This window comes from Tympanuchus pallidicinctus, unplaced genomic scaffold, assembly GCF_026119805.1.
Source record: "Tympanuchus pallidicinctus isolate F22 unplaced genomic scaffold, pur_lepc_1.0 scaffold1, whole genome shotgun sequence".
In the NCBI taxonomy this organism is placed as follows: domain Eukaryota; kingdom Metazoa; phylum Chordata; class Aves; order Galliformes; family Phasianidae; genus Tympanuchus; species Tympanuchus pallidicinctus.
This window is the reverse complement of record NW_026294618.1, coordinates 62,244,554-62,269,747: the sequence shown is the minus strand read 5'-3', so window position 1 is coordinate 62,269,747 and position 25,194 is coordinate 62,244,554. Positions and strand designations below refer to the sequence as shown.

Here is a 25,194-nt window from a genome sequence, read left to right as displayed (position 1 = left end):
GGCAGCAGCTCTCTGCTGGTTCATGGAGTAAATCATAAAACTGAAAAAGCCCTGTTTCGAATTAAGGTAGTGGGACACTTATGGGACAGACAGTGGACAATTTACCTCTTTCTCAGACCTGCCAGCAAGTGAAGTTATGCTCTGTGACTATAGTAGCTAATGTCCCAGTGGATTGCATGCTTTCCAATGATCTCTAATTGCATGTGTACCTTGATGTGTCCTAGCAGCATGTATCATAGAACGATTTAGATTGGACAAGACCTATAAGATCATCAAGTCCATCCACCACCTAATCCTATGAAGTCCACCACTAAGTCACATCTACATCTCTTAAATACCTCAGGGGATGGCAACTCCAGAACTTCCCTGGGCAAACCTGTTCCTTGCCTAACCACCCTTTCTGTGAAGAAATTTTTCCTGACATCTAATCTAAACCTTCCTTGATGCAGTGTAAGACTGTTTCCTCATACGCTATCACTTGTCACCTGAGAGAAGAGACCCACATCCACCTACTACTGCCTCCTTTCAGGTAGTTGTAGAGAGCAATGGGGCTTCCCCTGAGCCTCCTTTTCTCCAAACGTCTTCCAAAGTGTCTTCAGTCACTTCTCAGACATCTTATTTTCTAATCATTTCACCAGCTTTATTGCTCTTCTCTGAACGTTTTCCAGCAACTCTGTATCTTTCTTCTAGTGAGAGGCCCAAAAACTGATTGTTATGTTCAAGACGAGGTCTCACCATAGCTGAGTACAGAAGGATGATCACCAACCTGATCCTGCTGGCCATGCTATTTCTGATGCAAGCCAGGATGGCAGATGCCTTCTGGACAACCTGGACACACTACAGGCTCATATTCAACCAGCAAGTAGTCTTGTTCCTCTGAAGAACCTTTCTTACATCAAACATCACTATTGCTGCCTTCATGGCCATGGCAAATTCACCATGGCCATAGGTCTGAGGGTTGGTAGTGTAGAACCACAGTCCTCAGTGTGAGGCAGAAATTCCTGCTGTGTGCCTGTGGGTGTGGAGAACATGGTATTTTCCACAATGGCCTCATAAAAGGATTCCTCATGGCCACACTTGCAAAATGCTCCTGTAGGGCTCTCAGCTGGGCCTGGCTCTGCTCACACAGGAGCTGCCAGTAATGATGGCAGCAGCAACAGACCCTGGAAGGAGAGCATGGTTGCTCAGCTATACTGGGGACATGGATTCCTGCACTGAGTAAGATGGCAGTGCAGACACTAGTAAAACTGTAAAGCTGAGTCAGTCCCTGCTTGAATCAAGTTGCATATTTGCCTTGGATTTCAGCAAGAGACTCAGGAAGCTTAACCGGGTTTCTATAGCAAGTGAAATCTATCTGTAGCACTAGATTGAAGTTATCAGTCATAAATTACTGCATGCTTGGCACCGTGCTTTGGGGCTTTTCTTCATTATTGTTGTGTTAAGGTGGCATTCCTAGCAGCTGAAGTATGTGCAGAAGTCTCATGGTTAAAACATTAACAGGGAATGTAAACATGTGATGGAGTGTAGTGAAGGAGCTGCACAGCATTGTTAATTTGTTTTAACTGGAGAAAAAAATAGTGTATATATACATCACTGATGAGTGTGGGTTATTCAACTATTATTTTTAGTATTCTCTCTATCCATCCTTTTTTTTTTTTTTTTTTTTTTTTTTTTCCTGTAGTTACCATTCAGGTGAGTCATGGAATCAGGAGGAGATTTAGAAGCAGCTAAATCAGCAAAATCAGCATTAGCACAGCTCTGCCACAGTTCAGTATAGGAAGCTATTAGTACACCAGAAATATTACTTCTTTTTTTTTTTCTTTTTTTTTTTAACTTGTTATGCAGAACTGGAGAGATTAAATGAAAGAGTGAATGTGAATTTTTCTAAAAGTGGCAGTAGAAAAAAAAATTAAAGAAGGAATAAAATCTTTTTGCTTCTATTCTTCATATTCTTCATATTCTATATATATATATATATATATACATATACATATATATATATATATATATATTGGAACAGCTTTAATTTCTTAGCCAGAAGTCTCAAAAGTAACCAGCTTATCACAGGCACTACTTCCAAATGGCATGATTTTGACTCAGGATAGAACACAGTGAAGGACTGTTCCCCAGTGAATAATTTTGCACATGCCATGTTGTAGTTCTGGAGCATTTGAAGGTGTGGTTGATGATTCAATTGATGAATCAAATGATTCAATTTAATTTTAACAATGTCCTGGTGTCAGGGCTGGCAGACTTGAAGTGTTTTGTATCAGAACCATTACCACATGTACATTTCCAGTAAGTCTCAGTAGTTTTTATTAAATTTCTATCAAGTTTTTAGAGTTTAGAAGCGGGGACCACATGCTTGCTGCTCTGTCATTAAGTAACGTGGGAGGGGGTGGGGAGGATGGTGGGGCAGCCTGAGCTGGCTCCATGTGCAGCTTGGTTTCATGCTGAGTGGTGGAGATGGCAGAGATGCCACTCAGGCCTCACAGCTGCAGCTGACATCCAGGCTCGCCTCAGGGCAGTGCGCAGGTGGCAGCGCATGGCCACGCACCGGTTGTGTCTCTTTTGGTGCTGAGGGTGCTGCTAGTGGCTGAACATGGGTTTGTATTATTGAGGTCATGCTGGAGTGCAGCACCATAGTTATAAACAGAACACTGATCTTATTATCTGGAAAGAAACGTTATTTACTTCATTTCACCTACACTTTCTATTAGGATTTATGTTCTTAATGGGTGAGATTAATAGCAGTGATCTTAATACTTCTAACACATCATTATGCGGCAACAGCTTTGGCACATGCTAAGGAAGATGTCTATGAAGGATCAGTACTCTGGTTTTGTTTAATGTCTGCATTAATGCTTAGAAAGTGCAGAGTTAACATTTTGATTATATTTGCAGATGATTCTGAAGCAGAGATATTGTGAAAGCTGGTAAGGGCAGAGGTGTGTGTCAGAACAATCTAGAAAAATCAGGTTGACAGTAACAGGTCAGTATTGGAAAAATGTGGAAATGGCGTTTTTGGAAAGAAAAAAAAAAGATCAAAATGCCAAAATAGCACAATGTTCTTAGCACTAACTACCACACTAAAACAAAATTCAAGTCAAAAACAGGTTGTATACTGGATTGCAGTGAAACAAAAAAAGACTATAGTTTCAGTTGCATGAAAAAAGTGTTATGTTAAGGATGATGATATTCTTCCATGTGTAATGGCAGAAATTTCTAATCACTGAAGACATCGAAATGGGGTTTCTGACATTCCTGCACTGCCTTTATGAGTTTCCTGAAAAGTGTGAACTGCCTTCACTTATTTCTGTACTGAAAACAAATTTTGAAACTATAAAACGCCTTTTCCTCTGTAATCGTTTTAGCAGAAACCTTCGCTCCTCCTGGATACTGGTAAGTGGCGTGGAGGACTAAAACTACTTTCCCCTTTGTGATCTTTGAATGAGTAAATTATTCCTAGACTTTAGCTGTTCTATGAGATCACATTTCCCAACCTACTCTAATTACTTCTGATACTGCTGTCCTGTACTAGCTGTGTGAAGCTGTTGTTAGTCCTAGTGATAACATATGGAGCAATTCAAACACAGGAAAGCTATTCAAGTTTCAGTGTTGCTTTTTATGTGGAAGCACTTCTGCACTTCTGGGTCCATACATGATTTGGGAAGCATGCCTTGTCTGTCTGGTAATTTATGTTATTTTTGGAAAATGACACAAAATGTGAAGTGTCATAAATTCCCATCTTACAACAACTCAGGTTTGGGCAAGAAAACCCCTCTTTATTTAAGATGACAAATGATTTTGTACAGCCAAGATGTAGCTTCCAGCAAAAATTGTTTTAAAAGTTCATTTGAGCTCTAATGACCTGAGTATCTGTTTTATAGAACTGATGAACGATTGAGAAAGGGATATAAGGGATCCCTAGGTAAATTGTGGTTTTGTCCTTTTTCTTTCCTCTTTTTTTTTTCTTTTTTTCCCCATGCAGTTAGTGTCTGGAGCACAGTAATCCAGTGATGATCCAGTGATCCATTTATTTGCTTCTCATTCTCGGTCTGCCTTAGTCCCAGCAACAATATTGATGAAAATCAATGTATAGGCTTGGCTGTGTTGATCCTGTAAGTCCAGGGAAACACTGGCAAATTCCATAAACTCCTTAACATCTGTTTGGCTTACTAATATTTGTTTGCCAATGCACCTCACCTGGTTCTTAATGCTTTGCCCCACATTTGAGACTCATCAGTACTGTCCTTACTTTTCCTTCATTCCTGCAGTAATTTTGAATGTTTTTATGGTATAGAATCATGGAATTTCTCAGGTTTGGAAAAGACTTTAAAGATCGTCATGTCCAACCACAAACCATATAAACCGAGAGTCAGGATTCCCAGCAGTTGTGAAAGCTGTCTTCAGGCACTGTGAATATTAACTTAAAACAAGCAGTCCAGCTGCTTGCTGGTAGCAGTCCCAGGTTCAGCAGTGGTACTAGAAGAGGCCAAAGACCTTACTCAGCCCCTTGAAGTAAGGATGACATTCTGTATGGGCTCTGGCCTTCACCATGTGTCTGTGTGCCTGCAGTGGCCAAGCTGCCCGAGTAACCCAGGAAGCTGCAGTGTAGGACTGAGATTTTGCAATGTCAGTGGTGAGGTGTAATATCCTTGTTTCTGTTTGTTTTTCTTTCTCCCAGGGAATTCATAAGGGATGACTTCTGTTTGTTAATAGCTTTCAGTCGTGGTACTTAAAATTTGACTAAACATTCAGTGAGTGCCATGAGAATACATGGTAAAAATGTATCCTGTTGTTTAACTGGGGTATGAAAGTGGAGGATATCATCAGATCTTTAATTTGAGTGCTGCAAGCAAGCAGAAGAATGTGAAATCTTTTACTGGTGTGGTGGTGGCAGAAGAGGGTATGTTGGGCTGGTTGGCATTACTCCCAGCCTCAGCAGAACTGCAGTAATTTAACATGAGAGGAGGAATCTAGTGTGAAGTGACTGTTCTGTCTGTGGAGATTATAGGCAGAGTAATCTGTGATCTCCTTATGATAACGGTAGCCTACTAAATTAGTGCATTAGGGGGGAGACTGGAGAGAGGTAACAAATCAACACCAAAAAGATTGAGGAGTACAAAGCTGACCTTCCCAGTTCTGCTGTCAAGCTTTAGGCAGAATGCTTTCTGGGCTATGCAGGATTTTTGGTTTTATTTTCGGTATCTGCATGCCCTGTTTCCTGTGATCCATGTACCAGGCTGTTTGTTTTAAAAAGCCAACAAAAGAAACCCAACTTCCCCACTTTCCACCCAGGGTGCAATGTGGGAGTCCAAGTCTTTTGCTGTAAGATCCCATAGTTTTATACGAGCCTTGTATGGCTGCCTCTGCAAAATCTTATTTGTGTTCACTCACCACATTTTCCAGCTGAAAGCACAGTATTTATGCCTTTTCCTTTATGTTTCCAAGAACTAAAATGGCAGCGTATTCCAGGATTTCTCCAGAGCTGAATGCAGCGTTTGTTTACATCCTAAAGAAACAGTGAAATGTGTAGGTACATAAATCATAGAATCAAACAAATGGATAATGAACTCTTAGTGACATTGGAAGCTTGATGTGCTTTAATTAACTGTGAAGTTGGTGGGCATGCTCATCTGAAGTCTCAGACCTTTGAGCATTGCTGGTGTAACACTTACTGCTTTAGTTGCTCTCATGGCTTTGCTGTAACTACTGTACTGAATAACCCTTCATAGCTGACTTCTCTTAGAAAACATCTCAAACAATGATTCAGATTTTAAGATTCTTAGAGATGTTTGAGGTAACACATTTTTGTCCTCCTATAAGGAAAGATTGCAAAGAGAGGGAAACTGCCTGGAATGGGAGCAGGAGCACTGGGCCCAGCTGAGTCATCTGAAACACTTCACTGCTGATGCCTTGGCTGTGAACACACATTGCTGCTTAAGTAAATACAACGTTCAAGTCTGAAATACAAAAATCAATAATCCCAATACCACAGCATTTTGTTGACACTTCTACCCCCTTTATTTACCTCCAAGAAGTCCCATTTTCAATTACCTAATTTTCATCAGTTTGGCAAGTTTTATTTTCAGTGCCAGAATTTATATTTTAAAAAAAAAAGTAAAAAATGAGTAAAAAAATAATGTACTATTTTTGAGGAGGTGGCTAAGGGAATTACATTCTTTCTTAGTGTTTGACAAAAATAAGTTCTGGAAAGCTCTTGATTAGTAAATAATGTAATACAGTGGAAACTGCTGTGGGAAACAAGAAGAAAACAGTGGAGACCTTTAATATGGCTTGTATGAATTTGCAACAGCTGCTGAGAGGATGTATTTTCACAGCTGTATTTTGTTTGGAGGTAGGGGAGCTGAGGAGCTGACATTCTGGCTGACCATAGCAGGAGAGCTGTTGGTTGTGGACTCATAAGGACATCAAGACCTGGAACACGATGACTTATGGTAGGAAATCTGGAGTGAATTCTTGAGTATCAGAGAGGAAAATAATGTCCCAAAGCCCTGACACGTGTCCTAGTGCCTACAGTTTTGTCAGGCCGAAGGCACTGAAGTATTCAACAGTCTGCTACAACCACTGGCAAAAGGTGTTTCTTTCATAGCAGGACAGCAATCTGAGCCCACCGGCTGCTGCAGTGGGGTAGGGCTGTCAAATGCACTCACGTGAAGTAAAGGCAACATTCATATCAAAGTAATTTTGGTGTTGGCATTATACTGATTTTTAGATGTTACTGGAAATAGAATTCTTTTCCCACGAGAATTCATCTAAATCAGAATTTGATATTATTCAAGCAGTATCTTTTGTCTTTGGATCAGAGGTTTGAACAATCCACAAATTGTTGAACTATCCATAAGTGACTAATTCCAGTATTGCAGGTACCATCCACATATTTATCTGTTTATTCTGATGCCTTTTGCTCTGCAGACCAGTTTTTCTATGTCTGGAGATGCTAACTTTCTTAGTTTTTTAGATAGTTAATTTTCCATCAAGTACATGGCTTCGGAAAATTCTGAGCATCTACCCTCTAAAAATGGGCTCTTTCAAGCTGACTCTTTCAACTCTTTAAAGAAAGGCTGAGGGAACTGGACTTGTTTAGCGTGGAGAAGAGAAGGCTCTGGGGGGACCTCATTGTGGCCTTCCAATTCTTGAAGGGAGCATATGAACAGGAGTGGGAACAGCTGTTTATGAGGATAATGTTTATGAGTAGCTGTTTATGGACAAGGGGGAATGGTATTAAATGGAGACAGGAGAGGTTTAGGTTAGATATTAGGAGGAAGTTTTTCACACCACAGAGGGTGGTGACACACTGGAACAGGTTGCCCAAGGACATTGTGGATGCCCCGTCCAAGGCCAGGCTGGATGTGGCTCTGGGCAGCCTGTCTGGCGGTTGGCAACCATGCACATAGGAGGGGGGTTGAAACCTGATGATCATTATGGTCCTTTTCAACCCAGGCCATTCTACAATTCTGTAGCATATTGTTCTGTTAGCTTTAGAAGTTTAGCATTAAAAGAAAGCAAAACCTTTGAGCAGACAGCACATAAATAAATGGGAAAAGTTTTGACAGAGTTTCTGTGGTACTTCCGTGGACACATTTCCATTATACATCTCCTGAGTAAGGACCCCCGTCATGCTAAATGGAACTCGCTTTGGGGAAGCAAGTTCTGCAATTTGTTGCTGACTGGGGAGTGCAATCATTAAACTTTACAATTACTGTACTTACAGAACCCCTGCTGTAAAGGGATATAAATCCCACAAGATGAAATAAGAAGCCGTAAGAAAATTAATAGGTGAGACAGGGATGATCTTGCCTTTAGGGATATTTTCACTTAAGGAAGAAAAACATAACAGTAAACTGAACTGTAGTTGTAAGTTAATATTTAAACTATCTTATACATGGAAAAACATAGCTCACTAGACTTTGTAATAGAGGAGAAGATACATGATGTGTTTAATATTTACATAAGTAATTCAGACAAGTGTAAAATTTGGAATTTTGTACAGAATAAAGGATAAGGAGTTGTGGCTTTTTCAGATATTTGAATGTTGGTTTCAGTTTGCTGCAATTTCTTTGCTGTATATCTCAACCAGGCTCAATGGGAATTAGCTGTCCTAATGACAGTGCACCTCCTAATAGTAAAATACAGTAATACATCTAAGTTATATTGTCCAGAAGTAAATGATACCTTTGCGTGTTTTAAAAAAATTGAAATAATTTCAGTATTGGTTAGGAGTCTCCCAGTCATTCGTGCAAAGCAAATAGATTGCTGGTGATACATAGCTATACATAAATACAGTGAAAAGCTTTTCTTAATGAATGTGTACACTGAAAAGCTGGATTTAGGTCATGGCTACTGTATGGTGATAGTCTGCGTAGCATAGATGTTTTTTGTGTATTTTGGGATGTCTCTTATAAGTAGCATTGGTCTGCAGGAGGGCTGGTGAGTGGCAGTTAGAGATCTACTAAACTACTATGTCTTAGTTGTGACATCCTGATGTGGTTCTTCAAGCTAAATAAAACACAGGAAATCGATATAAAAAGAAAGAGCATGCCTCGATAATTGTTACCAGTAGTGAATGTTTGCATCTCAGAGTTCATAAGTGTGGTCAAAGCAACCAAGAGCGGCCCTAAGTAAGCAGTGATCCGAGTGAGCCAAAATGCATTTCAGACCTTCTTGATGTCTTCACTAAGCTGAATTCCTCACCAGTAGGAGCAGGTGTTTAGTGTTGTACATAAAAGTGTAAATATTTCTTGGTCAGGTGCAACAGTACAAGAGAAATGATGCCATTTTGAGAAATTCTGCTGAGGTCAATGAAACTTGCAGTACTTGTTAAAAAAAAAAGTATGTCAGCAATGACAAGCTCTATATTAACAATTTTCAAGAGATTATTTTTGTTATTGGAGAGCTTAAGGCTACAGAAATTAATCAGCACATCTAAACTCAGTTCATGTGCTCACTGTTTTCCAAATATTTTCACACAAACTTTTGGAACTTGAAAGCATACTAGCTGCTTAATAACTGAGGGCAAATTTCTTTGTTCACATTAGTATGTATCTGCTTTATGAGGGTTACATTGCCTACTTCACAGATAAGCCTGGTGTTGATCTTAGACTTCAGTAATAAAGGCAGCGTTCGATTTCAAAGAGCAAAACTTTTTATAACGGTTCATTGAGTTATTTAGGCATCTTACAGAGTATTTACACAACAGTCTAGCAAATGATGCACTAGTAAAAAAATGAGTACATATCTTGTTTAAGATCACGAGAAATAAGGCAGGAAGAGGAAGATACATGTTTTTTAAATCACTGTGTTTGTGCTGGACACTTAACAAAGAAAGTTTTTTTGTCATTACAATGCATCTGCTTGAGTCAGGTAGGAAGGAGTTAAAATATCTTCATGAACTGATGCCAGTAGCTGGATAGTGTGAAAATTGAGCAGTTTGGCCAAAGAATTTATGGTAATGGAAAATATTTATATTAAATCATATTGAAGTCTAGAAAACCATCTGACATTTCATTATTTTTTGTAGTAGAGATTAACAAAACTTTATGTTAATGTGTCAGAAGTAGTTCATGTACAGTATGTTCCTTATGTTTCTTATCTGGCCTACTTACACATTCTGTATTGGATTTGTAAGCTCCTAACAGACCTTGGTAAGAAGAGCTACTTCAATGCTTAGTGCTTATTAAGCCTTTCAAGAACAGCAAACTAATAATAGTTAAACAACTTGTAATTTTTTTTTTATTTTTAATTTTATCTTCAGAAAAGTTAGCAACACAAAGATAGGCTCTTCTTACACAGAGTGCTTTTGCTTTTGCTTTCCAAGGAGTATATAAGTTTAAGAAAGAGTTTTGCAATGATCCTGTCTTGGCATATAAAATTGGTAGAGGGGAAGAAAAGGAGACAGGCTTGAACAAGAAAAAAATCCAAATGCCTCTTTTCCTGTTTTCAGTAGAACTTTTAAGATAAGATAGAAATGGAACCTGTGCTGTAGAGAAAACATAGGGATGTACATTTTGATCTTGCATGCCTCCCTTGTGTAGAGGGGTCCATTATCCTAAATGTAGCTGCCTTTGTGAAGAAGTGTGACAAGATCATAACAATCTCATGAGCGATGTTGTGAAAAGCATATGCAAAAAATAATTCATCTACTTTTACCATGATAAAAATGTGAGTAGTTCTTCAGAACTTTCTGTGATCAACTGTCTGTGAAGTGTGTTCATTTTTTCTCTGCTGTGAAGGTGTGGCTGGGGTCAGACCACAGACCCGAGCAGCTTCTCGGAGATGTGCCTCCTGGGAGAGGAACTTCCAACCAAATGCCCAACAAACAATCTGTTCTGGACAGCATTTGCAGAATAGTGCGTATTAATAATAACAGTAATAAAAGTCTTGTTTGGATAACTGGTGACTTGCCAAATGGATGTTTTCTAAAATTCATTGACTCGCTCATTTTCAAGATTGCCTACGCAGGAAGAATAGAGAGAGGCATATGAGCGTATCTGAAAATATCTGCATAGATGCAATGAACAGGAATAACACTTGCAAGTTAGCCTGAGTTAACTAAGCATATAAAATCCTTGTCTCTGGAAAAACATATGCAAAAGACCAGTGCTGCTTTCTGGTGCTGATGTACTAGAAAACTCTTGAGAATGGTATCATCTGAAAAGGTATCTGGTTGACACAGATTCCCTTGAGCTTGCAGTCTGAATGGCAGAGTGCAGTGAGAATGAGAGGCCTTGCACCTGACAGTCTTCACTGAAGCTTTATCATTATGTCCAATGTCTGGCCATTGTACCCATCTTTAAATTGTCATCACTTTGGTAGGTAGTCTTTAAAAAGATTTATCTGTGGAATTGCAGTACTTCAGATGTGCGTTTGGGAATTCACTCAATCTGATGTCCTATTCTCTAGTGTAGGGCAACATTAAGAGGGGAAGTGTCATGATTCTGTCAGCGTCTTCTGCCCAATAAAGTTTCTTTGTGTCATGCATTCTACAGGGCAGTAGCAAAAGGAGATTTTATCTGATGGGGACAAATGGTCTTCACATATCCTCATATGCGTCTCTCTCTGGAAGAAGAGGAAATAGGCTAATGCTAAGCCTTAAAAAATGTCTTGATAGAAAGACACTTTGCCAAGCTAGTGAAGCTATTACTGTACATCCAGCTGGAATGGAAAGATGTTTTTGAAAACTTTTCACAGGGTACTCAAATCCAAAGGAAGCAAATTGGTATTCACTTCCCATCGTGTCTCCCTGCGCTCTTTTCTGCTGTTTCGCCTTTGTTTCCCATTCTGCTTTTTTGAAGATGTTGCTGAGTTGGAATTTTTACATTTCTATTTACTGAATTCTCTAGCGTGTTCTCAGACCATTTCATTGAGCAATTGGTCTTTTTTGACTCTGTCTGTGCCAAAGGTTCTGCAGGTGTCAAATCTCTTCATTTGGTATTGCTATCAAACTTAATACTGTTGCTTTCTAATGCATTTTTCAAGTAATGAATGAAAGTACTGAACGAAAGGACCCAGAACAATACCCCAGGGGAAGCTTGCTTGATTAAAAAAAAAAAAAAAAAAAAAAAAAAGAAGGAAGAAGAAAATAAGACTAGAATGGGAGCTGATTTAATTTGTTTGATCTGAAGCAGCATAGTGACACTCGTGCCATTCCTGGCAGCATCTTGCTTATCTGCTCCTAACAATCCTCAGTGATGGCCAGTCCCATTCTCAAAACACACCACAGCAGTTTTCTGTGCTCTGCCCTTTCAGTTTAAATGTTAAGTTCTGTTGATTTTTTTCAGCATGTTGTCTTTCCAGCAGATTTTTGCTCGTTCCTTTTCTGCGAATTCTCAGATAGCAGTTAGTGCAGATTGCCACAGTTTCCTAAGCACACAACCTGAATTTCTTTAAGCTCAGCTCACTTCAAAACATCATGCTTCAGTCTGCTCTCTAACTTGACATTTTCTATGCTGTGTGAATCCTTTTGGTACTCAACTAAGGCAATTTGACACAACTACCAGTGTTACCTGCGTCTTAGCAGGTTAGGAAATAAAGTCAGGACCTTTATTTCTGCCTGTGTGGTTTGAATAGGTGGCAATTCAGCTGTCAGTCTGCTGGCTCTTCTCAGCTTGCCCTTTAAACTTTGAACAGCTCATTTTGCAGTCACCTAGCTTTAAATGTTGCTTGACTACACATCTTGAAGAGACAGCGTGTCAAAGGGACTCCCCAGAAGAGGCCAGGGAGCATGGACTTGTATTTATTTATAGAATTGAGTCTGCCTTTTTGTTGTGGTGAATCTTACTAAGGAAATTAAGAAGTTAATACAAGTCATTGCAAAATATCTGGCGTACTTTGTGATGAGAGGTAGGATAAAAAACTTCTTTGAAAAGAAAAACCCCTTATTTTAATCAGCACTCGCTTGCTGTGTGATATCAGCAAGCAGAATTTGAGAACCAGGTGAAAAACAGAGGGAAGATGAAGAATAGATTAATGCAGCTTTGAAGTGCATTTAGCTAAGAGCTACCTGGCAGTGGGGATAAACAGCAGCCTTTGTTCTCCTAGAGAAATGTATTCAAGTAAAATTGAAATAGTTTGTCTTAATAGCACCTCATGGGTTTTTTTGGTTTTTTTTTTGGTCGTTAGGTTTTCTCTGCACTGTCTCAATAAAGAGGGCTGTTCTTCAAGTGCGGGAAAATACCTGTTATGGTTGTTTTTCTTACTCAATTTCATTTTCTTTCTTCTTTCTACCCTCAGTAGTAGTAAAGCAGTTTATTGACAAAACAAACAGTAAAATGAAACACAGGTCTATACATTCACTGAGGAAAGATTTGTTAACTTTCTGTAGCAGGCAGGCTGGAACAAATCTTAACCACTCAGTGCAGGGTGGTTTTGCTTTCTGGAGTCTCCCCTCTCTACAGGAGGAAGGCTGTGCTCATCGTCTGCTGTCCCCTGTTCTGCCTGCATTCCTGCAGGGTCTCCCAGAAAATCTAAACACAAAATACACAGCTGCTTGTCATCTATATAGGAAGAATGTATCTTATTGTTGCTCGGAATGGAAAAATGTTGCACTTCTTGACTTCAGATTGCCTGGTTCTGTAGGAGTTTGTAAGATGGAAGAACTATTTCCTTATTTGTGAGCAGTTTTAGCCAAGAGCTTTCATTATCAAATATTCAGATTCCATTTCATCTGGCCAGCATTTCTAAATGTTTATTAAAATGTATCTTTCGTCTTGTACAATTATAGGCTGGGAAGTTTGTCAGTAGATGGTAGGAGCAAAGCAAGAAGCATTAGGAATATTGCAGATAAACCAAAGCCTGTGAAATTTCCGCCATAGTACTTGTTGTAGTTCACACTGTTATAATAAATGCGGTCATATCAGAACTTCAGTTTGTTATTCAAAGTAAACCACAGAAAGTTTTGAATTTCTTCTTTTATTTGTTGTAGCTATATATTCAGTGTGTTTGAATATAACAAGCACAAATAATGTGAACATTTTCCCTAAGAAAATGAATCTATGAGATTCCTAAGAAATGGATTTCTAAAACAAGTTGACTGTAGTCTGATTACATTAAAAGAGATGCTTATAAACAGTAGCAGATTTGGAAAAATTGGTAAGTATAAAGAAAAACAGTATTTATATACATACATATAATTATTGTATTTCCTTCAGAATCTTTCTCTGATGTATATTCTGCATTGTTTTAGAACCTACGCTTATTTAAACCTTTCATGCCCATGTAATAGCAGTATTTTTACATACATTACGTATTGTGGGATTTGGACTATGTTTTCACAAACTGTTCATGGCTGTTCCAGTTTCTCTCCTCTTTGTATTAGAGAGAATATTACTTGTAAGTAAACAAATCTGGACTGTATCTTAATGAAGTTTCCTATGTTAAGTGACTGGAAAGTAACACCTAATAGGTATTTTGGTCATCTTTCAGATTCTGAGTTTCATTGCATTAATACGTAGCTTTAGGGTTATTTGGGGAGCTATTTATGATGTAAAAAATAGAAATAACTAAGTTATTTTGAAAAGCAAGGAAGAAAGCAGAAAAATCCATTTCACAATGTTTTTTATAAAAATAATACTTGCTCTATGTTTTTTCAACTTCAAATGAAAATTTTTCCAGTGTGTTAGTCTTAAACTGAGGAAACCACTTGTAGGTGCAGGTGCTTTTGTGTATGATGGAAGAAAATGCAGTAAATCATTCTGTATTCCAGTGCAGACTGGTCAGTAGGGTTTTACTGTGTTAATCTTCTCTGCACACCTGTGAAAAAATGTTCTCACTTTAAACTGTTACAGCTCTGCTGACCTCAGCAGAAGAGTTTTCCTTTTGCATTAGATTTGAGCTGGGCAACATCACTCTGCTAAACTGATAGTTGTAGTCCATGTCCCCCTTCCTGCCTTTTATCCATCAGGAGCTCCTTGAAATGATGACTTAGAACATCCGACTATTTCAGATGTGTAAAATCTATACATTTCTAAGGATATCCACTTCTCCCTTAGAAAAAAAACCAGAGACCTATAAAATGTAGAAGACCAAGAACACCCTGGCACCTCAAGTCTGTTGCTTCTGGCTGGTCTAGGTTCCTGTGGGCAAACTGTTTAAGTTAAGGCTGTTACTGGTGGAGCCTTCACAGTATTTACAGTATTGAGAAATTGTTCATGGTGGAAAGAAAAGAGTGAGTGTAGTATAAACAGTTGACACTGGAGAATTGCTCATCTGAACTAATGTTGACTGGGATGGATTTTCAGATTTTTGTTTAAATAACTTTTGGCTGCAAGCAGAGCAGAACTAATCCTCTTCTGAGTCATCACTGGTGCTTCTATTTATTTTGAAGGAGCAGTCCTTCGTGATTAGGAGTACTTCATGGAACAGCCATTCTTCAAAGCCCTCGTTTCTAGTGCAGAAAACTAATCAGACCACTATTAAACTGTTTCTTTCCACTAGACCCCAGATGATCTACGGGATGGTATGTCAATAAAGAATGCATTGGCTACTAGAAATTTGAGGCAGCGATCAAGTGGAGAGAATAGGCTGGGATTTTTAGAAGACAGGGTAGACTTGGCGGTAGTTGCATCCCAGTTCCCTTAGACTGCTTCTTGTGATCCACACCAAGGGAAAACCCTGCTCCAGGAAAATAGTAAAAATGCCACATTTTCCATGTTAGCTTCATCCTTTAATCTCAGCACAGTTTTTTCTGCATGATATCTGAATTGTTCCAATGAAGTTACTGTGTTTCGGTTACTTGTAATGGATCTTCAGTTTGTACATAGACCCGTTTACCACCACCTTCCCAGTCCTTTTTTTCCCCCCCAGAACTGCAATTACTCTTGTCTTTTGCAGTTATGAACTGCACACAGTCATATTTATCCTAAATCCTGGAAAATGACCATCTTTCTCTGTTTAAACTTGGCTTGCTTCAAGCAAAAGCCCCCACTTTTCCGTGATTCCAAGAAAAAAGGAACATAACCACAAGGTTTCCCCAAAGATTTTGCATACATCTGATTCACTTAACCGCAAAAACAATAAATTATGGAGAAAATTGGGCTGCTTCCATATATTCACCACGTTATGTAATAAAGCTGATTTTTTGTTAGTTGTTTTTTTTTTTTTTTTTTTTTTTTCCCCTATCCTGAGATAAACTGAAGACAACTGTGTTCTGTGAGCACAACTGTGTGGTTGAGCATGTTTGTGGAATACATAATGTCACCGGTCTGATTGTTGATTATTCTTTCTACTTTGTCGTTTCTAATGATTTACTATTGTGCTATAAAGGCAGAAAAAAATATAGTTTTAGAAGTATAAATACTTCTGTCTGGAAAAAAAAGTTGAAATATTTTATTGGGTGACAGACAAGATCAAAAGCTTGATTAAAGGAATTTAGAAAAATTCTCTTCAATTAAATAGGTTGTTTCAGCACAGGGGACTAAATTCGTAATGAAAAGTGACAGTCTCTTCTATGTTGTGCTAGATCCACTACAGAGAGCATTTTCTCTTGCTGTGACACTTATTGAAGTCAAACACGTGTTTGTATAATGTTCTAGTTGTTGTCTGTGCCAAAGCATGTAAAAGCTGCGTAGTTATATTCTCCATCTTATGTTAGCTTGCTGTGTTGATGTACTTGCAGTAAACACTTCAGCTGATGAACAGTGGTTCCAAAGTTTATGGTATTCATTCCTAAGTCCGTGATTTTACTGTGCAGTTTTCCTTTTTGTACTTCTTTGTCATTTCTTGATAGAAATTGTTCATAGATTGGCTTTACCATGATGGTTATTCACTGCTGCAATGCCTATCATGCTGATTTTTCTGCTGTTTTTAAACTGACATAATCTGGTACACAGACTGGCTCAGAAAGTTCATAAAATTTGTAAATACCCAGTTCAGGAGCCTTATGCTTTTCATGGCCTATCCTTGTTTTAGAAATCATTATTTCCTGCAGGTTTTCTGCAGAAAATTCTGAGCTTGATGGATATTTTACAGGATATTTTTTCACACTTTAAGGCTCAAGTACTATGGCCAATTTCTCCATCCAAAGGGAAGCAAGCCCAATTCTATGACAAGATGCTTGTTGAGAGCTGGCAGGCAGATCATGGAGCCTGCCCGCTCCACAGCACCACAGTTGTGTTTGTTGCATTATTTTAGTGTTTTTAGTAAGGGTATGGTATCCTTTTTACTAAGGAAATAGTTTCACTTTGTTACTGAAAGTGTTTCACTCAGTCTAAACATTTTAAACCCAGAAGAATTCAGACGATTGAATTGGTCTTGAATTGGTACACTGTTGATGCTGAGATCAGCACCAGTTTAAATGCCTGAGGAGACCATGAAAGAAGACTTGCAGGAGAAGAGAGCTAACTCAGCACACGGCATTTGAGGAAGCATAAGGAAATTTCTGCATTTTCCATCCTCTTCTTTTGATTTGCAAGTTATTTTGACTGGAGTTCAAATCATTGCTCTGAATTGGTTGACTATGTGATTAGTTTATGCTGCTGTTTCTTCTGGATTTGAGTAAGAAAGTGCTATAAAAAAGAGCTTTATAAAATGGATCACATTTTTACTATGAATTGGATATAATGGTAACTAGACTGTGCTATCATAATAATAATAATAACACTAATAATAAGAATAATAAAATAGGAGCAGAAAGCAAGCCTGCAGATGCATGTTTAGTGCCAGGAATACTGAGGTGTAATTGTAATAATTAGAAACTGATGCAGGAGGGAAAATGCAGGGTGCATAATAAGAGCAGAGACTGCTGATACAGAAAGGTGAAATTGACTAAGATATTGGCCCCTTAATTTTAAAGAATATTCAAAAAGCCTCCTGTAATACATTTCAAGCCTTCTTGACGCTGCATTCTAAGGCATATATATAATATATATATATAAACAATGTCTGCAACTATCTGTTTTTCAATAGAAGGCAATTCGAAGAGGAGGGCTCTTTGGTGTCTTGTTATGTCTTACCCCAGCCAGCTGGTTGATGCTCCTCTAGAGGCAGCATCTAGAGTCAAGATGCTCACTGATGGGCCAGGCTTTTTACAGTTGTCTCTATGGTGTTTGAGTATCTGCTAGCCTCTTTTAAAGGTTATTCTCCATAATCCATACTGATGTAACATTAGTGCTGAAGTATCTTTTTCTGCCTTTGGTATGGGGATGGCTGAGAGGAGAGGGGTGCAGGGCCTGACGAGAACTTCTCAGCCTACCCCAAATTTTGTACTCTACTGGGTAAGCTCACCCTTGTTTATTACCATAGACTTGTAAATAGTGGTACAAAGTCTGAAATTGTTGCCTTTTTTTATGGTAGCTAGCTAAAAAGGGAGCGCTTTAAAAATTTAGGGGCTTTTTTTCTGCAGCTTTTCTTCTGAATTTAAAGAGCATCTTGAAAAGACTGATGCAATGACATTGGAATACATCTTCCATTCAGTCTGTACTGTTCAGCAACGAAAATGTAGCTTGGAGGTTGGGAAAAACCCTTGTTAGAATGAAGATAAGGGAATGCTTGTGAACTCCTTGAGAGCAAGCTCTGTTGAAAGCTTTAGATATTTTATTATCTCAGAAATCTTTTTGAGATTAACTGTGTTCACTAGCTTAAAGTGTGCCAGGTTGCAGCTGACAGTTTTTATCGTGCAAGTAATTGAATGCCATGTTTTTAACTAAAATTGCCTTGGCTCGTTTAATTTTATTTTTAATAAAAATGTGCATCTAATCTTCTATCACAAATCGAGCCAAATCAGATTTCTTTTTTTTCCCTGTTGAAGCAAAATTTAAAGCAGATGATATTTATTTTCCTTTAATTATTTGACAGCACAGGAACAATGGGGTAGGGAAGCACGGGTTCTGTACATTGGCAAGTTTTGAAGTTTCATTGGATGAGTTTTATTTATTTCTACCTCTCTTCTTTTCATAGGAAATTCCACTTATTTGGATGACCACGGACCACCCCCTCAAAAGGTGAGATGATATTATTTTGCATTTGTTTTCTTCTTTATTTTCTTTGTTTTTATTTTCTAATAAACTGCTAGTATGTTTACTTGTTCTGGAATATGTGCAATACATTTCTGCCGAGTTCAGATCAACAGCACTTGGCATTTTTTACTTTTTTTTCCCCAGTTTTCAGGCATTTGCAAGTTACTTGGATTAAATGTCTGGGTGATTAAACTAATGGAATTTTTGCAATTGAGTCAAAGGGCGATAGGATTCTAGTGATGAGTTTTGCCTGTCAGCAGACATAAAAAGAACACATTTCTTCTCTTGGACAAACATCTCTTAATTGTTTTGGACATCTCGCCAGTTGCTGCATTGTTGTTTTTCTTGCAAAATATTTGCTCACATGGTCAGCTTCTGATGAACCATTTTCTTTTAGTGCTTAAATCAAAAATGTGTATCTATGCTAGAGTGTCTGAACATCTCTATTTCATTTTCTAAATCAGTACGGCTATAACATTGCAAGTATGCAGTGGGAAGCCCAACAACACTGTTAGAGCCAATGAGGGAAGTGGACTTTTTCTGGGTAATGGTTCCTGGAGCATGAGCTCTGCTGCAAGTGCGATACTTTCAGAATACAGAACAGAACAGAACAATACATTTAGTGTTGTATATTTAGAATATGGTGATCTGTTTACAGGGGGGAAGTGAACAAAAAGTACTTTTACCATCAAGTATGACTGCATCATTGACTGTACCCTCACCATAATCATTGTAACTCATGACATTTCAGGTGAGAGCCTATATACAATGTTTTTTTCAAGAGGAAGAAGTTGATGCAGACTCTTAGGGTCCCGTGTTGTTTGTTTTTCCCTCTGCTGGCTTAGTCTGGTTTATTCTGTAAAACCTGATTTGTTACTATATTGTGTTTGTCTTTCCAGACAAGTCTCTAATAACTCCTTCTGTACGGTAGTATTTTGGAAAAAGAAAGAAAAAGAAACAGTTTTTCTGCTAAGTTTTAGTATTTCTAGATTCTCTGTGTTTCTGTACATGCAGCATGGTATCTTACTGAGGTGTTTGCATAGAACTGTGGTTTTGCAGTCTTTATGTTTTGCCTTTACAACATTTGATCATGCAACTTTTTTGAAACTGTCCAAGTTATGCCAAATTTTCACTGTTACTTGTTGAAGCAGAATGAAGCAGGGGGAGGTTTTGTAACTATGTTGGTAAAAATTAACTGTAGGCTAGTTTATATGATGTAAACTTCTAACAAAGCTCGTGACTTTGTTTAGTATAAAACTTTTCAGGTAATGCATTTTTAATGGAATGTAGGTACCCGAATGCTTTTGTAAGCCCTCTTGGCTTTTCAGTAGAAATTTTACCTATTTTAAGAACTCATTATGAAAAGGTGAGATTCCATGATGACTTCATGCCAAAACATGGACTGTGCTGCTGGAAGTGTTGCTTTTTCCACAGCAGAGCAAGATTCTCACAATCCTGGCACAGCTGTTCATATGAGTGAGCTGGAGCAGTTACCTGAAAATGCATCTTTTTTTCTAGTTTAACTTTTGGACAGATTACTAATGTGACCCTCTGTGAATGGCAGTGCATCAGGTGAGAGCACGTAGGCGGCGTGGAGGTGAAGGGCCAGCCACTCATCGTGATGGCAGTTCCCACTCTCGAGTGGTCAAAATGACTGTGAAATCACATTCTGAGCCACCAGCGTTGAATTTAAACTTTCAACCACATGTGTGAGTTAGTGTGGTGAAACAGCTGGATTTTGGTCAGCGAAAGTAGGGTAATGTGGAAAGGAATTTGATTTAGCTTAGTTCTCAGTGAAAGCAAGCTACTGTAAACTGGGATTTTTCACTTCCTTTCTGCAAACTCTGCACATGAGATCTATAATTTTTCAGCTAGTGTATGGAAATTTGTTACACTCTTAAAGTTCAGGTGGTTCTATTACAGAGGAATGATGAACTTCTGATTTTTCTTCCCGCAAACAACACGAGTTACATTTTCTACATGTATAGACATAAATGGATGTATACAGAAGTGATAAAATCAACCTTTTAACTTCATCATTATTACCTGAGATGGAGGGTCAGATCTAAAAGATCTAAAGCTTAACTATCTAAAGTTTGTAAAGCAGTGCCTTTTCTAGACCTATATTATCCATGCTTGCCTTAGCATTCAGAAATGCATAGCAGTGCCAGTAAGGGAAATCAGTAATCTAGATTAAAGTTTTGAATCTTGAAAACTCTACCCAGATTTAACATTTGGTACTTCAGAAATTTTGTTTTACCGATTAAAAGTACTGTGGATAAGAACTGTGCCCTAATGGACAGTAGCCTCTTGTCAGGTTTATCCAACCCAGGCACTTTCCGATTTAATGTTCTGAAAATTTCTCTTCCCATTCTAAGCACGTAATTTGGGGCCTCATCCAGCTCTCTCTAGAAAGGCCAGCTGATTGTGGAGTTAGGTAGTAGATCGTGTAGGTACTCTCTGATTAGTGGCCTGCATGGTCAGTAATGTTGTAGGGCTTTTTCTGTAATGATCCTCGCTCCTGAAAGCTTGCTGAAAAGATCAACAAAATAACAGGCTGTAGCCTTGTATCAGATGCAGGTATTTTACTTTTTGAAGTAGTTTTCTGTGTTGAGTGACATTGATAAAAGGTAAGCATTTTGAGCAGCCCTTGGGCAACATTTGTGCAAGCCCTTTTGTTGTTGTTTTTTTGTTTGTTTTACTATTCATTATTCTAATTGAAACTTAGACTAGGATTGTTAAAAGAGTGAATAACTCCTGCTGTTTGCTTCAGGTCACGTTCTGCACTGTGGTGCTCTTGCTCTGTCGATGTCATGCCTTGCATCACTGGCTAACAGCATTTAGTTATCCTTTTACAAATTCAGGTCTGAACTGTGAATTCTGCTAGTGGAACTAATTTCACTGTAATGGTTGTTATAATTCAGGTTGCCTCTATGGATATAGATAACTGCATTTAGACTGGTAGCTGGTTAAGGTCAATGGATGATTTTATTTGGCATATGAAGAAGTGTCAGAAGAAATTTGTCCTGAAACCGACGCTTAATTTGATTGCAAATTGCATTTTCAGTTTTTGAGTACACAAAGCACAGCTGACATGATGCAGTTCTCTTCACTAGTACATATAGATTACAAAGCCCTTGATTTCTTTCTTGTGTTACTGATAGTCACTTATCCAGGGAAGTATGCCTTTGCCTTGCTGCATTGCTGTCTGTGGTCAGTCCTGCTTGACAGTAGTGTGTGAAGCTCTGCAGTGTATTCATGATATCAGCTGTATTCATTGGAGGGAATTACAGAGTGCTCTGAGTGAAATGAAAACATAAGACGGGGATTTGGTAGGTTTAGGAAGCAAGTTTTAGAGTTAAAGATATTGTATGTGTCTGCTTAAAAATTCTTAAAAACCAGAAGTTAAGTTAATGAACAAAAAGTGCAGTGTTGAAATGAGTGATAGCTACTATCAACGGTACGTAGTTAGCTGCAGTGCAAAGCCACCAATAGTTGATATACAATGAACAGTAGCTGTTCTGCAACGTGTTCTCATATTTTATTGCAAATTGTATTAGTTTTGGCTTTCCATCATGGCTAGATGCCAATTTAGATTATTATTTTAATTTTACATACCAGGTTTTTTTTGTTGCTTTTTTTGTGTTTTTTTTTTTTTTTTTTTTTTTCCACCAGTGGAAGAACTGAAAATAGCACTTTTTCTCTGAATAAGAAATAGCATGTTTACATTCCGGGAGGTCAGAGTACTGGGTTGCTTTTTCAAGCAAAGATGGCAGCAGTAGTTCTTTCAGTGTAGGCAGACACTCCATGTGGATTGGAGTCTAAGTAATGTAATGCCTATCAATGATGCTAGCCTATTTGAGATATTACTTGTGAAATTCATGCAAATTAGTGGCAGAAAATGTTTAATTGATGCTTGAATTGTGTGAGCGTTTCAGTCAATAAATACGATGTGCTCTGTTCCAGTATTTGGGCTGGTTACTTCCTTAGCAATGCTTTTTGAGGGTAGGTTTTTTTCCTCCTTCCATGATGGCGAAGCTGTTGTTTGAGGATGATGTGATCTTCATCAAACCTAGCATTTTTATTGATGCAAACTTCTCCCCTGAGAACTTGGTAAGAATATCAGGGTATGTCCCTTTTTGGTGCAGCTGACATACATGTGTAAAGGAGCTGTGTGCACATATGACTTAAATTACTTCCAAGTGGTCATGATCTGATCTCTTTTTCTTGATGGCTTTTCCATAGGATGCCAATCTTGGTTCTGATGCCTTTGGCAGCTGCCTAGATGTCAGTGAAGTCCTATGCTTAGCACTGGTGTGATGGTACTTCAAAGCTTTAAGTCAATACAAAAATGGATGTGAGTCAGTATGAGGTTAAAACAAACAGAAGCAAAATGCATGCAGAAAATAAATTTGAATCTATTTTTATGGTTTGAAGCTGGAAAGCCAGTAAATTCCTTCTACACCATTCTTTTAGTTCTTACTTAATACATATGTGTTCATGTTTTCCTTATGGATCAAGGCTATAGAAAAATAAAGCAGAAATCCTGAGCAGCCTTTGATATGCGTTGTACACGTTTGTCGTCACACTCAGTTATCCAAAGACCTTTCTTTCTTTATTTAATTTGGTCATTCCAAAAATTGATGTCAGCATTGCCTTCCATTACTTTGAGTTCTCATGTTCATCACGTTTGTCAGCTTTATTTTCTCCAATTCTTTGGTAACACTACAAAGATTACATCTGAAAGGCATTTATTTTTCTTTTAATTTAGTTGTTTGGTTGTTTTTTTGTTTGGTTGGTTGTTTTTTGTGAGTGAATACTTCCTGTCTCGCTTGAAGGTTTGCCTTAATTCTAGCAATCTTTTTTAGATCGTGGATTTTTACTCTTGTACTGCTGTACAATATTAAGTGATTGATTTGTTAGAGATTGTTTGACTTGAACTAGGAAAAAAAAAAAGTGAGATTGCATTCTTCCAGATACACGATTATTAGGAATTTTAAAATCATGAATAGTGGTATTGTTCAGCTGTTTTAATGTTATCCTGCTTATAAAATGAAAGAGCAGTTTGTGGTACAAGTGTGCAGTGTGAAAGTTTTTGTCTAGCAAAAATTGTGAGAATCTAGAATCACTAAAATACAGTATGTTCCTGAGGTTACAAGCGTTAGTATGTGGCGGATAAAATCAAATACTGAAAGATAATTCAGTAAGTGCCTTAATCACAAACACCTCCTTCACAGTTTGAAGTGCTGCTGTATATAAGTGGGCTTTGAAGATGAGTACAATCAGTAAAATACTTGGATTTAAATATGTAAATATATATATATAATATTTCCAATTTCCCTGTTTCTATTAAAGGAGATGTAAAATAATAGTTGAAATATTGAGAACCGTTATTTAATTTTCTTTTCAAATTGTGTTTTCCTCATCTCAACATCTCAAGGGAATAAAAATCTGATTTTCTAGATTGTTCCATTGTACATTATTTATGATTGGTTGGAGTCTCTTCAAGCTATAACTGGTGAATGGTGCATCCCTCTAGTGTTAGGGAGATATTAGCAAATGTTAGAATTGAATATTTACAGTGAAGTGAGGTTTGTGTTGTACGAAGATTTGAGTAGCTGTGGAGCACTGATTTCTGTGGGTTGTTTTGTTGTTTGTTTGTTTTTTTTTCTTTTAAATATGTACATTCATATACTGATAAAAAATCTTCAGGAAAACAAACTACTTTTCTCTATTTTTCTCCCTAAATAGAGAAGGTTTTTTTTTTTTAATAATTTCTCAATTTTGTAGTATATCAGAAATGTGTTCATATGGGGAAGCTGACTGATAGTAAATGAACAGCACAAAGAGACTTGGGATATTAAAGGCAGACTACTTGTCACAAGAAGGTAAATCCATGAGGAATGCTGTGCATGCTGGCATCCTGCAGAAGTTCCAACAACAGTGAATTTGCTTTTAACTAAGTTGGATACTTTCAGCCTCTCATTTTTGAAAGACAGAGAGACAATGGAACAGCATGTTTTGTGAATGATAGTAGTCCTTAGTTTTCATCCAATTTACTTCGAAGATGCTGAGTGCTGTGAAAAATTTATCTTTTGATTTGCAATATAATTTCCAAGCTGTGTGCATTGTTAAAAGGTGGATTCTGCTTGTCTTTAACACAGCAGCCACTCCAGTGTTACACAAAACAAAAACTTTCTGGTATCACCAATTTTGCCACTGGTAGGTTTTATTCCACATTATTTACTATAGGTAAATACTGTCCAGGGCATTATTGTCCCCACATCTGAAGCTAACAGCTCTGTATTTTTACTGAAATTTAGGATGTAATTCATACTGAGCTGATTTTTGGTCACCTGCTAAGTGTCCTTGCAGATTATTTGGCAGCACATGAAGATATTCTACATGTTGTAGTTTCAAATTTGCAGATGCCCGGTTCATTTCTTCTCCTTTCCATGACAGGAATATATTCATAAACTGTCATAGCATGGAAGGAGATCATGATCACTCAATCATATTCCCTCAAGCAAGAATAGAGTTATATGAAATAAATTCCAGTGGATAGATGTTACAGTACCTAACAAAATATAGTAGAAATGCATGGCTCCGTAGAATGCCAGATAAATAAGAAGCATAACAAATCATGGCCACCTTGGTTATCTGCTGATTAGGAAATGTGCTGGTTCATGATACCAAAGTACAATTTACAGCTGGACCT

At 37.9% G+C, this 25,194-nt stretch overlaps 1 protein-coding gene across 4 annotated transcripts in view; it reads left to right on the top strand.

The window, feature by feature from the left end:
* Nucleotides 1-25,194, top strand: part of UST (uronyl 2-sulfotransferase) — a 157,420-nt gene that overhangs the window by 39,134 nt on the left and 93,092 nt on the right. For all 4 annotated transcript variants that reach the window (XM_052681795.1, XM_052681796.1, XM_052681794.1 and 1 more), the window contains exon 2: nt 18,418-18,461. In XM_052681795.1, the coding sequence (XP_052537755.1) occupies nt 18,418-18,461 (44 nt within the window). The remainder of the gene's footprint in view (nt 1-18,417; nt 18,462-25,194) is intronic.